The following is a 15909-nucleotide window of genomic DNA, read 5'->3' as shown; positions in this document are numbered from 1 at the left end:
TATTACTTTTTATGCTAAGAGTATTACTTTTTATTGTGAATATCGATATAGTTGACATGTCTCACAAATAAAATTTTATGAGACAGTATCACAAAATATCTATTCCGAAAATTTATTCGTGAGACCATCTCACAAAAATCTATTCCGAAAATATTATCTTCATCTGGTCCATCCCTAGTTGTACTTAGGTTTCTCATTGTTAGACACATATGATGTACTAAGTGTGCAAATCTTTTAAACTAGATTTTGTGTTAAAATCAATGATGGGACTGTTCCTACGCTACGGTTTCTTGATAGATTTTATGTATCTGTTCATTTTGGGGAAGTGGAATAATTTTTGGACCACATTTCATAAATTGTTTGTTTTATTTATATATATGGTTCAAATTTGACTTGCAAATGTAATAAAAATTTTAATCTAAATTTAGAATTCGATTTACATCATAATTTTCTTTTTTTATAAATACTTTATTGATGTGGCAACGATCCAGTAGCCTTTTATACTTCCATCATTTTTTAATCAAAATAAAATAGGATTTGATTGAATGGAAGAGTCTAAATTGTAAAATATAATTTTCTTTTTTTCGATACAATTGTAAAATAGATGATGATACTAATGAAAATTATTGCAAGTCATGAGTTATGATTTTTCTCGTATCTGATTTCATATATCATTCATTCAAAGGCATATTAATAAAAGTTACATTCCACGTATAGTTTTTGTCTTATAGATTTGTCTATGCTATAACTACTTGTATATAAACATGTAATGTTCGAGTTATCATTTGATTTGTTCATTTTTTTTAATATAAATGATCACACGAATATTTTACATAAATATACGTGTAACAACACTTCAAAATGTTAGTCATATGCATGAAGCTTCTATGTCTATGTAGTCATCAATTAAATCATTATTGTGTATTGGAAAAAAATATGGGAACAAGGATTGGACACCTTCTCTGGAACAAGCATATTTTCACCTCTCAGAAATCCATTACCTGTTTTTTGTAATTTTAATATTTTTTGAGATATGTAAAAAAAGACAAGAATTAATTTAAAAGACTAAAATTTAAATTCAACCACATGAATACAAAAAATTGCAAATGGAGGAAAATTGCAATTTTTACCTTTTTATTTATATAATAGTTAAATTGAAGTTAACTAGTATGGGCCGAGTTTTTTCAAACCGGTCCAAGTTGCAGGTTTTTACTTTTTACCATTTGGTGTACGGTCCAACTTACAGATGCAAGCCGAGTTTAGCTGACCACTTCTCCATGGTGGCAGTTTCTATATCGCCGTGGAACTCCCACCCGCATGTTTGAATTTGCTTATCATGTCTTCACGATCAAATTTCCCTTCGAAATGTCCTTTTTTTTTCTTATATTAAATCCAGAAATCCGTTCTTTAAAACGGTTTAATTCGCATAAGCTTAGGATTTCTTGTTGCCAGTTCAGCTCAAGAATGATGAAACCCGAGAAGAAAATCTCCCCACAAGGAAGATGAGGAAGTCTAGGCCGTGTTTTATTGATTAAATTCAAGGCAAATGGTCCCTCAAAATGCCTTCTTTGAGACAGAGTAAGTGGTAGTCAAAATCAAGGATTTCATGTACAGAGGTTACGTTTTTTCGAGGCTGTTTCTTTAGAAACAGGCGTTCGAGTAGTTGAGTCGGTTGATGGTTCTGATTCTGCTGTAAAAAGCAATTCAATTTTGGTTACATGGGTTCATGGGAAAGAAAATTCGGGGAAAATTAATGAATCTGAAGGCAACAGAAAATTTAAAGGGAAGGGTTATAAAAAGGCCCAGTGTCAAAATGAGGAATCTTTGATTAGTTTTGTTCAAGAGTATGGGGGTTTAGAAGAGGAAGTTACGTTTGATGGCAATTTTGAAGAAAATTGTGGCAAATTCGATGAGTTTCCATTTACATACTCGGAGAAAAATGAGATTTCGGGTGATAAGGACAGTGAAGCTGTCACTTTTAAGAAGGATTCATCGCCTCTTACTCGAGAGATAGGCATCATGGGACGTTCTGCTGCTGCTAATGGTTTAAATAGATTACCATGGAAATGGGAGCTAATGAAAATTCAGATAGAGGGAAGAAGTTAAGGAAGAGTAATACAGAGCTATCAGAGAGATTTCTACTGGATAATGAGTTGAAGAGGCTTCAAAATGTGGCACTGAGGTGGGTGGAGAGAATGAAAGTCGGTGCAGCTGGCGTGACCCAGGCATTTGTGGATGCTATCCATGAGAAGTGGAAGAACGAAGAGGTGGTCAAGTTAAAATTTGAAGGGCCGCTTTCTATTAACATGAAGAGAACACATGAAGTGCTTGAGGTTAGTTGCTATAATCGAGTACATTTCATTGATAGAACAAATAAACAATATTGATTTAATTATTCTGACATTCATTAGATTCATTTACCGAATCATATTAACCATCGGGAGTTATGTAGTGTTTAATCTTCGAAGTTTATACTGTTGCGTTGTGTTATCTCTCAGAGAAAAAAACCGGAGGTTTAATAATATGGAGATCAGGGAGTTTGGTGGTGGTATATAGAGGAATGACTTATCAGCTCGATTGTGTAAAGTCATATGGTAAACACATTGAACGAAGCTCACATTCGAGCATCGGGCACTTCTGAAGATTTAGGTAAACGACTCTCCTCAAAGCATCAGTGTGAAGCATGTTAGTCGAGCCACAGAATCCTCCGAAGCTGATGCTTCAAATTATTCGAAAAATACATCCAGTGAGGAAGAAATGGCATTAGATGAGCTCAACTGTCTTTTAGATGAGCTTGGTCCGAGGTTCATATATTGGTCTGGTCGTGAACCACTTCCAGTTGATGTGGATTTACTCCCAGCTGTTGTTTCACGATACAAGCCTCCTTTTAAACTTCTTCCTCATGGGACTAGACAAGATCTGAGAGACAGAGAAATGACATATTTGCGTAGAACTGCAAGAATACTGCCTCCACATGTTGCACTTGGTGCGTGCGATAACAATTACCTTTATTTCTAATACATACAACAATATATTCTTTGTATTGAGTTTCTCTATATTGCTTCATCGTTTAGGAAGAAACAGAGAATCGCAAGGTCTTGCTATGTCTCTGGTGAACTTGTGGAAAAAGAGGGCTATTGCAAAGATAGCCATCAAGCGTGGTGTTCATAATACTTCCAATGAAAGGATGGCTGAAGAGCTCAAGGTCTGGATTATTTAACATGTTAGCTATGTACTCTGCACATGGCTACCAATTAAACAGTTCATTCCCACTAATTTTTCCTGAAAATATAACAAAATAACCACACACACAAAAAGAAGAAAAAGAGCTATGATGGTTATTGAAGATTCTTTTGGTTGTGATATGCTGTGCTAAAAGTATGTTTGATCACGCAGAAATTTATTATTAATGATGAAATAGATTTAGTTAATGAGCTATACATACCTTATCATTTATGTAGATATTGACCGGAGGAATGCTACTTTCCAGGAACAAAGACTACATCATCTTTTACAGAGGTAATGATTTCTGTCTCCTGGTGTTTCAAATGCACTAGTTGAGGCCGAAAAAAATATGGCATTTCGACAGGATGAGGAAGAGCATACCCGGCATAGAGCTGCTCTATTAACTGATTCAAATGAGAAAGCCCGAGCAGCCATTAGTTGCAGGTACCCTTGCAGAGACAGTTGCAGCAACCTCACGCTGGGGAAACCAGCCAAACAATGAAGAAATAGAGAAGATGATGAGAGACACAGCTGTTTCGAGACATGTCTCTTTAGTCAACACTCTTCAGAGGAAGCTAGCGTTCTAATGTTTTGATATTAAAAACAAATGATAAACGTACCAAGTTTGAGCACATTCAATTTTGATCACAAGTTACCATTACCATATCTGGTGCAGGCAAAGCATAAGATCAAGAAGGCTGAGAAATCCTTGCAAAAGGCTCTAGAAAATCAAGCACCGGTAAACCTGCCAACTGCTCTGGAAACATTAACTGATGAGGAAAGTTTTTTGTTTAGTAAGATTGGTTTGAGCATGAAACCTTACCTGCTTCTGGGTAACAGGTGCATCATACCGTGTTGCTGGCTCATTGTTTAAATCGGGACCTTATTTTTTTGTTTTCCTTTTGGGGAAGTGGGAAATTTTTGACGGCACTGTTGAAAATATGCACTTACACTGGAAGTATAGGGAGCTGGCGAAGATTATTGTAGATGGGAAAAAATTTCCACTGGTCAAGCATATTGCAGTTTCTCTTGAAGCCGAAAGTGGTTGGGCGTTGGTATTTGTAGAAAAAAAATTCCACTTGTCAAGCATATTACAGTTTCTCTTGAAGCCGAAAGTGGTTGGGTGTTGGTATCTGTAGAAAAACTTACCAAAGGCTATGCTATAATAGCTATCGTGGAAAGAATTATCAGCAGCCTTCTGCATTTAGGCTGAAAATTCTTTTAACAAAAGGCAAGCATTAGCTCGTGCTATTGAACTTCAGAGACGTGAGGTAATGCCTTGTTGAACATCAACTACAAGATGAAGAACAAATTGTGTGTTTTTATTGGTTACATACCTTTCCTTCAGCAGGCTCTTAAACACCACATTTTGGAACTGGAGGAAAACATCGAAAAGCTGAAGGAGGAACTAGTAAGATTTGTGTATAATTATCCAATCATAACAAAACTAAAACACGATGATATTTGATCAAATACTGAATGAAAACTGAACTCAGAGGAAGATACGAAAACTGCAAATGAAAACGATTCAGAGAACTTCGATTTAAGCTTGGATTTTCTTTCTTCCCAAGTGCATTAAAGCAATCACAGTAAGAAATCATGTTTCAGAGTTTAAAACATGGTTTCTTACCTTGTTCTATCCTATCATTGCCTATTGAAGATTCTGTTTTTATTTCACGAGACCAACGAGGCCATTGTCACAAGCATGAGAGCAAGGAGTACAGAAATACTGAAGAGGATCGGTGCGTAATCTGCAGGTCTCCACCAATAAGGTTGATACTTTTATAGAGCAAGAATAGTTGAATGAGGACTTTTGGAAGAGGAAAAACGAACACAAAATGTGGAAGAACACGTGTTCTATATTATTTTACAGGCGCAGATTCTGAAAAGCAATCACGTGGCGTTGTATAGGAAGCCAGAAACTCTCTTTGCTTTCTCCATTGAAGTCAAAATTTCTTTATTCCCTTGCGAATAAAATTTTGCGGGAAGTCAAAATGCGGGAGGTCGTTCCTAGGGACTACGTTTTTAGACTAAATAAACCGTGGAGTCTGTTGTTTACTTTCTGTGTAATGCCTGGACTTTCGTAGATGGTCTAAACCATTTGTTTAAAACCTTATCTGAGCAGTACAATTTTTTCAAGATATCAAGGCCTCAGCCATTTTCCTCGGTTGAAATTCAGATATGTACTTTCTCTCCGATTCCACATAAAACTAAATTGATTATCTGAAGGATGTTATTTACACAAATGATGCAGAATTTATACCATTACATGCATGTAAGGTTCATCCTGTCAGCATAAGACTAAACCTCATTTATCTTTGCGTAGCTGCAGATATTCTTGCATATAATGTACAATGGTTGAAGCTAATTCATCTTGATGTTTAGTGTAGCCATGATTAGCTCCTTTTATAATGTGTAGTCTGTGGTTTGGTATAATCTTGTTGAACTCCTCTGCATCATCTCGCTTGACAACTGTATCACGAGACCCGTGGATCGTGAACACCCTGAATAATTTGTGCCAAACTTAGTTCACGTTAAAACAGAAAAAATACCCAGTTCCAGAACACGAAATGAAGTCGCATAGGCAAATTAATGCAGTTAACTGAGCATCAATCAAAACCTGCAACTTTTATCTATTGAGAGGCAAACATCGTGCATATTTGTATTAAGTCGCTCCATCAAACTTTCCCTGGTGACTCGTTTAACTCCCACCGTTTCTCCTTTTTCAAGATCAATATACCCGTGTTTCTTGATTCGCTCCTCAAAATCAGCACCCAGAATCTCTTTAAGGCCTCTGTCAAGGTGGTAGCGGCCGGAAACATTTACCACTGCTTCAATATCGTGATATTTAGATGCATAAATGAGTACATCACCACCACCTGCAACAATATTGTTGAAGAAATAAATAAAGATTCAAGACATTTATTTTAGAAAACTAAGTGGCATGATGTTCTTTTGCAAGCCGAAGGAATAATGGTGCAAAATGAAAACTCTGATCAATAAAGATGTTGGGGCACCTTTGCTATGTCCAAGAATCGCAAGTATAGCGCGTTTTTCAGCACCAAAGTACTCGGTCACTGTTCGTATATCTTCAACCTCTCTATGGTAACCGAACTGAAACAAACCTTGGCTTTCTCTGGAGATGAAATCATAAATATAAACCGAAAAAGGGTAAATCGTTGAAGAACATATAATATGCTATGACGGAATGACAGGAAACGGAGAGCCAAAAAAAAACCTCAAAACTATAATCTTGAAAAAATCTACGTTCTTCTGATTTTTTTAGGCTCTAGTTTGATAGCCAGAACTCGTAAAAGCTTACCCGTTGCCAGAGAAATCAAAGCGAAACACACTAATCCCTGCATTTTCTAATGCCATGGAAATGTTCCTTATAATCTGTTGTTCCTGCGTATGGATTATGAAACTTAGTTAAGTACATAACATTGACAAGGTAACTAATCCAGTAAGCTATTTGTTACGTGAATCATTCTCAGCAATTTAATCTTGTATGAGTATCCCAGATTTCCTTTCTAGCCAAGCAAACCAGCCAACCCCTTTCGGAAAGTGTACTGATAGGAGGACAGGTATACAGAGAAATGCATAAAAAAACAGCATGGATCATGATGCAGGCAAGGTTTTCATAGGTACATCAATTTACTTGAAACAAGTTTTTCGAATTCTGATTCACATGTAGTGAGTGACTTTTGATCCCCCTGCAACATATAAACTACAGCGCAAAAAGGTTTTAACGAGAGATCGGCAGTTGCGTAGTAGGGTGTATGAGGACACATTTAAATATATGTTGAATCCATTAGATTATCAATTTAACATGATGCATTAGAACATATGTAGAGTGTTACTCGAAGTGTGACATAGATTCAGCCGCTTTAATGATTTCAATGTTTCCATCATAAACTCCATTTGTTTCTTCAAGATTTAAGAGTACGCAAAGAGGTGGAACCAGAATGGAACAGTTGAATATAAAGTGAAAAGAATTTTATTCTTTGATATATTTTGCTTTTGAATCTTTAATATTTTATCTTTCTAGACATGAGAATAATCTTGAAATTAATGATGGATCTCGTATAAATTCAATATGTGATATAAGACTATATTTGATATGACCAATTATAACTTTAAGATATGATATAATCTTTAAGATATGATATCCTAGTTTTAAAAGAGTTTGTTTCCTAATGAAATTGCTTTCCATGTATAACAGGACTAAGAAGAGAAGTTAGTATAAATAGGAGAAGAAGATACAGAGCTAGGACGACACTTTCGGCAGAGACCAACTCATACGAAGAGAGGTTGTTTGCTTGAAGCAATCTCGCATCATTGATAAAGTGTTGCTGTGAAGTGCTGATAACATCTGAAGACAACACCTAATCACTGTTTTGATTAGTGCGTTGATTTTTGAAGACTTTTCACTTCTCAGTTGATGCATCCTATGTAGTTTGGTTATACGGTTTGCTAGAGCTGTAGGATGCAATTTGTTACTCGCCTTAATAAGGGAGTTGTTTGATTCTTTCACTAGTATTGGTTTTTGTAAACTTAAAAGTTTTTCTAGTGAATTATTTTGCCTTGAGGCACCGCACAAGTATTTGATACTTATGCATAATTTATATCGTCTCTCGTACTGTTATCATTCCGGTTGTATGTTAATGTGTTAAAATATAACTTCCGCTGCATGTTGTCGTGGGTGTTACAACACCTACATTCTAATACACACAACACTCACCCTCATCACGTTTACCCCGTGGAAACGGAACTTTCATAAAGCATGCATGATTTTGGTGAATGAAAAATGGTGCTTGTAATTGAAGGAGCTAGCTAACTGACCTTGGTGCATCGTAGACCATGGCACACAACTACGATCTCATTAGATCCAGTTTCATGCAGCACCCCCACGAGTTTTTCGCCATTCTTGTTCTTGATTTCTATTTTATACTGCATAGCTGTTCGAATTCGAAAGAACCAAGATCCTGTAACCTCAGGATACGGATGAATGAATCAAGAAACTACGTACTCGTTGTGACCTCAAAGTTCGATTATGCAAATAGCAAAATGTCAAGAAAATGCTTAGACATTGTTTGGTTCGTACTCTCCTTTTTTTTGTTCATTTAATTTATCCTTTGGGTTTAATAAGTCAAAGCCATCCGACAGAATACGGTCGAGCCGCTTTCAAATTTACTCCATGGAAGAACTTCAAGTTTCAACTTTTTGAACTAAAATCCAACATCCAAAACACACTTTTCCCGTGCAAAATTCTTGAACTTTTACCCTCGGTTTTTCACTCATTTGCAAGATTCATGCGAAAAAGGTAAGACGATAAGTCTTCCTTTGACAGACTCAAGAATTTCTTGCGTGGGCCGGCAAGTGGAGCTGGTGGGGATTAGTGTGTGTTGTATACACGCGGCACTTGAATTTTCACACTCTTTCGTCTCACCTCACACCTCGAAACGTACTCGACAAAATCTCCATGGATAATGTTCCAACAACAGAACTTTAAAAGCAAGAAAGTAATACGATCACACATATATACTGAAGAAATGGGCCCAAAAAATCGAAATTTTAAACTAAAAAACTACTTTTCTTACGTTAAAATCTCATGAAAACACTAAACTATAGATGCAAAAAAAGTAAATTTCACCTGGGTTTTTGCTCGATTTGATGATATATCTGCTTGCGATCAAGAAGAAAATTAAGTGTGCCTGTTGAACACTGATCAGCGATTATATCTATAAATGGGGAATCAAATATGCAACAATTTTCAAACTTTGATCGGTTCAAGTTCAAACTGAGTCAATGGAATCAGAAAATAACATGAAAGTCAAGTGGATACTGTAGTCCTCACTAAACCAACGAGGAAGCCAAATATTACACGTAAAAATTATTATTTTATTATTTATTTTCTCAGTTTTAAATAATTTTTAAAATTCATATTCTTCAAGAAAGTGTATTTAAAAGATTATGTGAGGAATAATATTGCTCTAGTTTTTATTATATTTCTTTTGGTTTTTTTTAATAATTAAATAAACAAAACAGTGGATATTTGGAGATCAAAATATTTTCTATTATGAATAAAATGTAAAAACAACTTTGGTTATTCATAAATAAATAAAAAATGGATGTTAGACTGACTAAAATTTAATCCTAAACGTGTTCTTTTCTTCCACTTTATGTATATTACTTTCAAAATTAAATGCAAACATAAATAATAAAAAAATTGGCATGATAAAATTTATATTAATATCTATTTAAATGAAATATACAACATATACTAAAGTGTATAATCACGTGATATCCTAAGTATGTGTTTTTAATTATTATTTTTTTTAGAAAAACAAATTGATTATTATTCAAAATAGGCGGCTTGTTGCCCCCACAATTTGAAATTATTTTATATGGTTGAAATATAAGAAGACTTTATCTTAAAAAAATATGACGTAGGGAGGCTGATGTAAATATTTGTCACTAGCCCTCAAGTTTTCGAATTATAAATTGAAAGAATTTGAAAGCATATCTGTTGGGATATACCCATGATCAAAATTCGGATCCGGGTTTGGGTTTTATTTTTAAATTTATAAATTCAGATGAACACTGGGATTTGACCCGATCACCAGCCACCCTATTAATCGGGCAACCAAACATCAATAATCGGTAGTCTGACCCAAATTAATCGGGTACTTATTTGAACTTGAACCCTTTCTTAATTTTATGGGCATTTTGGAGTTGATCCATGTTAAAGAACGATTTTACAGGCAAGCTAGTTCAATAGTACAGCCGAAAATTGTGTCGGAGCTGAAATACTTCTCTAGAAAAACTACCCGTTGATGAGATGATAGAACGAAGAATGATCTCAAAGAAAAATTGAACCATTAAATCAATTATATAGTTATCGTCATAATGTCAACATGACGAACCAAGATTGTTGATGGAGTGCAGCAAATCCCTTGATGGAAGGCATTCATTTATGGATGTTACCTCACATCAACTTCCACCATGGTTGTTCACAAACTGCTGAAAATGTTTCGTACACTTGGATTTACTCGATCATAGGAGCCGAATGGAAAGTATATCAGGAGTTTTATCATTTTCTTCATTTATACCCATCATTAGATTTTTATCTTTACTAATATATATATATATATATATATATATATATATATATATACACACACACACACACACACTCTTTAAGTAATGAAATTATATATAAAAAACCAAGGTAAAAAGACTCAAAAAATGTTGCACATGGAAAGATAGAGTTGAAATTCATGCATTTCGATCATACTTTAATTATTTACAATCAAACATTATGTCAAATCTTAAATCAACGCAACAACACCTTATTTATTTATGTATTCATAATACAAAGTAGAATAAATTTCAAATGACATCATTATTTTGTGAACTTTAAAATCTTTCGTTATTAATATTAAATACTACATAAACACATAAAAGGTAAATTTGAAGTTTATGACATTAATTTTCTAAACAACAAAATAAATTTGAAATCCATCGACTCAAATACAAAAAGTGAGCAGTTTTAAAAATTATACAGTTTTGTCTAAAGTTTATGCGTAATTAACAAATATGAAATATTATATAAACACGTAAAAATTGAGTTTGAAGTTTAAGATATTACTTTTCTAAACAACAAAAATACATTTGAAATTCACCAACTCAAACATAAAAAATACCAATTTTTAAAGTATAATACAACTTTGTCCAAGTTTTTTGTAGCAAACATGTTTTTTTCAAATGAAAGATATAACAATGATAATGTACAGAGATCTGTATACTACAAATAATTGGCATAATTGATATGCTACTTGGACAATACTAAAATTTCAGTATTTAGAGAACTAAATGTATTCAAATTTCAATATAATATTGATATAATTTTTCTTTTATCGAAAATTTCTATATGTTGTGTTGAGCAAAAAAATTCGATATACCATACCCAACCATCATTATCTAGTATTAATCACCACCAGTAAACAAAATCTAAGTTGTCCATGTAGAAATACAATTTTGATCTGCAGATTTTTTAAAATATTTGTAAAATCGGAGAATGGACATAAAATTCGAAAACGAGCAAGTTCTCCAAAATTTAGAAAATTTCTTAAATAATCGCCACACATATATCCTAATGCGCTGCTTCGGCCATTTATCACAATGTCTTATTTTCAACAATTTCTTCTCAATATCCCGAGGCCCCGAGCTTACCTTGACAGCTGCCTACCACACTCGAACAAAAACGTAATCATTGAAATTCAAAAAGAAACTTCAACCATCATTAATACAAAACTATAAGAGCTTTATGCTTCAGTCTTCATGCACAAGCAGTTGGCAAGCCACGAGACACCTCCACTACTTGATCATTACCTCACAGAACAATAATAAACCCAAAAGTGAACAAAAAAGATCAGTTTTCAGCTGATCCAAATAAAATTGAGGGATAGACTCTCAAGGCTGCTCGTAAGAGCGTAAAACTATGGTGAGAAAACAAACTCTGGCATGATCCCACACAATCGAAGCAACAACAATATGGAATTCTGATAAGGCACAGTTCAACAGCTACTGTTGTTTGCATTCGGGAGGCCTCTCACCTTGCTGTGCATCACTAGCAGGCGGCCTTCCACTCTTCTGTAAGTTATCAGATCAATAAATTATCAGGATTTATTTGCAACGTATGGAAAAGAATTGAAAAAAAAAATTGACTAGTGTGAAGTGAGTAAAGAATCACACCTTACGTGCTGCAGATGACTGTAAATTGGAAACAATAGAACAAAAGGATCAATCACTCACATGCCATATTTTGGGGGGAATAACTTTTATCAGACGAAACTTGGATTGTAAGAAGAAATGCTATATTACCTTTTTCCTGGTCGTCTTCTCATCTTCCTCTTCATCATCCTCGTCTTCCTCATCTTCTTCATCTTCGTCTTCGTCTTCGTCATCTTCCTCATCAAGATCGTCATCTTCCTCCTCGATATCATCATACTCATCTTGAGCAGCCTCACCGGTAAACCATGACACTGCATGGGGAATAATTTTGTCTCTAATAGTTGACCTACACAAAATCACAACACATTTTCAAAGAGAGGCTTTTTTAAGGAGCTATAAATAAAAATTTAACGAGACAAGTGTGACGAACGAGTAATGATTAAAAGAACCATCGCCAGAACAACGTAACATGTCTACAAAAATAAAATAAGAACCCAAATTTCTTTTTTAACATCAGAATTAAGAAAGCTCCCCTCTACGTTTGAATCCAGGCAATAAAACAATGTACACCATAAGAACCACTTATATCAAGAGAAACAAGGGAGAAAAGAAAGGAAAAAGGAATTAAATATCTCTTAGCTGGCTCCCCTTTCATTGATCAGTACTTTATACATTGAGTTTCATTAAATTTCAAATCTTGAAATTCCATATTTTACTGAAAAATTATTAATCTTTAAAATTTATTAGCAATTTTACAAATAGGTAAAAGTAAAAAATAAAAACTGTAAAGCGCCAATCTTAAACCATCCAACCACAAAACAATTTCCAAAAGTAGTTATTTAAGTACCCAATTTTCCTGAAAATCACATCTACCTAGCCATTAGAGAGCTTGAGTTACTTAAAGCAACCCAGTCGAAATGATGCAAAATGATATTCTCTTAAACTCACCCAATGTCATAATCTTGTTCCATAAGATTTTGGAGTTCTTCAGCCTGTCAAAAACACACAGAATATCAAAAAAATAAATTCACTCAGTAAGCAAATTACAAAACAAAACACTCAATTCTTACAGCATCTTCATCAATGTCTTCATCCTCTTCAGGGACTTGTGGTGGACTAAAGAAGTTGAAGAAACTTTCACACTGTTCAGTTTTAGTAATTGGTTTGGCATTTTTGGACCCTTTCTTAGGCTTCTTTTTCAGAATCTTTTGTGTCAAACATTTCCCAGGATACCATTCTATCTCCGTCCTACAATGCATCGTGAAAATTGAATAGGAGTTACACTAACTGTTTAAAAACATCCCTGTAGGACAGGCCAGCACATCGGCGGTGGAACATAAATAATTACCCGATTGCTTTCTCCAGAATAGGCTCATCTTCATCAATCATGTGATAAGTCTTAGTTAGAACAGAGTTCTTGAAGAACGGATTAGTATCAAAATAAAATTCAAGCTTGAACCCTTTTGGATTATCCACTCTGGACCACTTTATATCTTGGAGAAATTTGAGGGCTCCTTCATCACGCTCAGAAATCTGTCACCAATATCAACACAATAACAAATATAAAAGAAATTAAAAAATATGACTAAGATTCAGAGAGAATGAACAGTGGTTTTCCTAAACAACCTACCTCTTCAGCGAGCACTTCATTATTCTTCATCGCAGTCAGCCAGAAATCAGGAACTCCTTTTTCTGCATAAGTTCATAAAAATTTAGGAAAAAGGGGATTCCGGTGTTTAATTTTTTGAATAGATGTCAAAACAGACCTTCGCCCGCTTTGTCTGCATATTTTGCTGGTTCTGTATCAATTGTGCCACCTCCAACCTCAACAACACCGTTTACGATTTCGTACCTCTGCAGATATTTAAATTAGTGAAATGAAAACAATAAATAAACAATAATAAATGAACAGATAAAAACAGTATTCACACCTCAACATAGAGTGGCTGATACAGCTTTTGATATTTAGATTCAAGAGCTGCTCTTTCCTCAAAATATTTTGCCTCTAACTCATTGTGTCGGGTCTGAGATCATGCGACAAGAACAATATTTAACAAAAAAAATGGTTTGACAGCCACATAGAATGGCAGCATAAATTTTTATCCATGCCTAACATGTCAACAATTCACAGCTGCTAAAAGTAACCAATCAGCTTTTGACCATAAAACAGGTTCACATCCATGAGTTCAGCTTCAATATGAGAATATAACAAGAATAAGGACAACGAACTGACAACTGAAACCAGCCAAATATTGAACACTCGAATCGATTAATCTAATACAAACATAATTCTAATAATAGTTTAACCAACCACGCTTCTGCCCTAAAAATCAAAATTTTTAACATCAAACAGCCGCAATACAAATTCCATCTTGATCTCAGGCTAACATAAAGATGCAACCGTAGAAGAGGGCAAACCTGAATTTCCCTTAGCACGTCCACGCGTTTTCTGACACTGGGGGAAAGATTCTCAAGCACATCCGAGTGCTTACCGGCAAGATCCTGAAGTTTGTTATGCAAATTAAAAAATACAAAAACGCAACAATTTAACAGCGTTGCATCAGCCCAAAACTTAAACACATAAACCCACCAAATGAATAAGCGACACAAGTAAAAAAAACAATTAAAAAAACAGTAACCTTGAGAACATTAACAAGGTCAGCCCTTCCCTCCGCATTCAAAGCTACAAAACATCAAATCATCCAATTAAATTAAAACCAAATCAAAACGCAATAGAAAACAGTAGTTAGGGTTTCGCGTCGGATAATTACCGGCATCGAGATCGGCGACGTTGAAGGCGTCCTTTTTGGTGTCGCTCATTTTGGACCAAAAACCCTAAATCGGAGAAAGCAAAACCCCTGCGGGGGAGGCGAAGTAGGGCGACAGAGCGAGCTGTGTTCGGGAGAGGGAGAGGTGATATATAACAACACTAAAACGGGAGAATGAATATAAAAAAAAAAATATATATATATATATATATATTATTATAAACAATAAAAATAAATAAATAAATCCTTCACCAAAACCTAGCACGTATACTATTTATACGCGTAAACTAAGGCCGCGTTTGGATCACCTCTGTTCTCCGACTCATTGGGCTTTAAAATATCCGTGTTTTATGGGCCTTTCACGATTTTGTGTCTAAAGATTTCTGTCGATTTGATGTCTGACCCAACCCAGCCCGATTCTCGAGATGCTTTCTTCCTTACATTAAGGATAATTTTGATCCAAAAGTAGATAATTTTTTAATAAAATATGTTTACATTTTAATATTAATTTTTAAAAAAATTAATCCAAAAAAATATAAAAATAATAATTATTAGAAAATTAGTCCAATAATAAACTTTTTAAAAATTTTAAAATAGGACTCTACTATTTTCTCTATCATTTTTTTTTTGGTTTTGAGTGTAATTTTTTAACAATCATAAAAATTGTAAATTTATTATAATTATTAAATCCATAAATATTTTTCATGAGATGATTTTTACAATTTGATTTTATTTTAGTAAATAATTATTTGTATTAGTAATAGTATTCCACATAGTAATCGTGAATGTTTAATATGAATTTGTATAATATTGGATCAATTTAATAAAAATATATTAAATTCATTATCTATATATTTATTATTATTGTGGAAGAGCACTGCAAAATAACTACATTCGTATTTTGACGTGTTTTACGTGCTTCTTCCTAAAATACTTTTGTATAAATAATCACCTAAAACAATTTATCAAGATCTAAGTTAATAAATGGTAAAAATGAATAGACATTCAAATTTTAAAAGGTTGTTGCTAAACGCATTCGTAATTGAAATTATATGATCTTTTTGTAATTTTGATTGATTTTTTTATGACATCTTGATATTTTACATCGTTGAATAGATAGATCCATTCGGTTAGTTGTTGGATATAGCCGAGCTTACTATCGAAACAAGAAAGCGCTTGC

At 34.1% G+C, this 15909-nt stretch overlaps 2 protein-coding genes and 1 pseudogene across 4 annotated transcripts; 1 reads left to right on the top strand and 2 right to left on the bottom strand.

The window, feature by feature from the left end:
- Positions 1-1169: 1169 nt before the first annotated feature.
- Positions 1170-5189, top strand: LOC140828697 (CRM-domain containing factor CFM3, chloroplastic/mitochondrial-like; annotated as a pseudogene).
- LOC140825870 (uncharacterized) lies at positions 4780-9083 on the bottom strand. Of its 2 annotated transcripts, none has more exons than XM_073187880.1 (6): positions 8879-9083; positions 8068-8210; positions 6548-6630; positions 6243-6361; positions 5846-6104; positions 4780-5729 (listed from the first exon to the last, which is right to left on the bottom strand). In XM_073187880.1, exons 2-6 carry the CDS (start codon positions 8179-8181, stop codon positions 5534-5536), a joined length of 771 nt encoding a protein of 256 aa, XP_073043981.1. In that variant the 5' UTR covers positions 8182-8210; positions 8879-9083; the 3' UTR covers positions 4780-5533. The 2 variants fall into 2 exon arrangements, with proteins under 2 accessions (XP_073043981.1, XP_073043982.1); XM_073187881.1 differs by having other exon boundaries at positions 8068-8183.
- Positions 9084-11500: 2417 nt separating this feature from the next.
- Positions 11501-14927, bottom strand: LOC140825869 (nucleosome assembly protein 1;2-like). Of its 2 annotated transcripts, XM_073187878.1 has the most exons (12): positions 14733-14927; positions 14601-14644; positions 14380-14463; positions 13893-13985; positions 13728-13815; positions 13592-13653; positions 13310-13494; positions 13032-13209; positions 12910-12953; positions 12112-12307; positions 11983-12000; positions 11501-11880 (listed from the first exon to the last, which is right to left on the bottom strand). In XM_073187878.1, exons 1-12 carry the CDS (start codon positions 14779-14781, stop codon positions 11812-11814), a joined length of 1110 nt encoding a protein of 369 aa, XP_073043979.1. In that variant the 5' UTR covers positions 14782-14927; the 3' UTR covers positions 11501-11811. The 2 variants fall into 2 exon arrangements, with proteins under 2 accessions (XP_073043979.1, XP_073043980.1); XM_073187879.1 differs by lacking the exon at positions 11983-12000.
- Between the last annotated feature and the right edge of the window lie 982 nt (positions 14928-15909).

The sequence above is a fragment of the Primulina eburnea genome, chromosome 3 (genome assembly GCF_022965805.1).
Source record: "Primulina eburnea isolate SZY01 chromosome 3, ASM2296580v1, whole genome shotgun sequence".
Taxonomy (NCBI): domain Eukaryota; kingdom Viridiplantae; phylum Streptophyta; class Magnoliopsida; order Lamiales; family Gesneriaceae; genus Primulina; species Primulina eburnea.
This window is presented reverse-complemented; position numbering and strand designations above follow the sequence as displayed.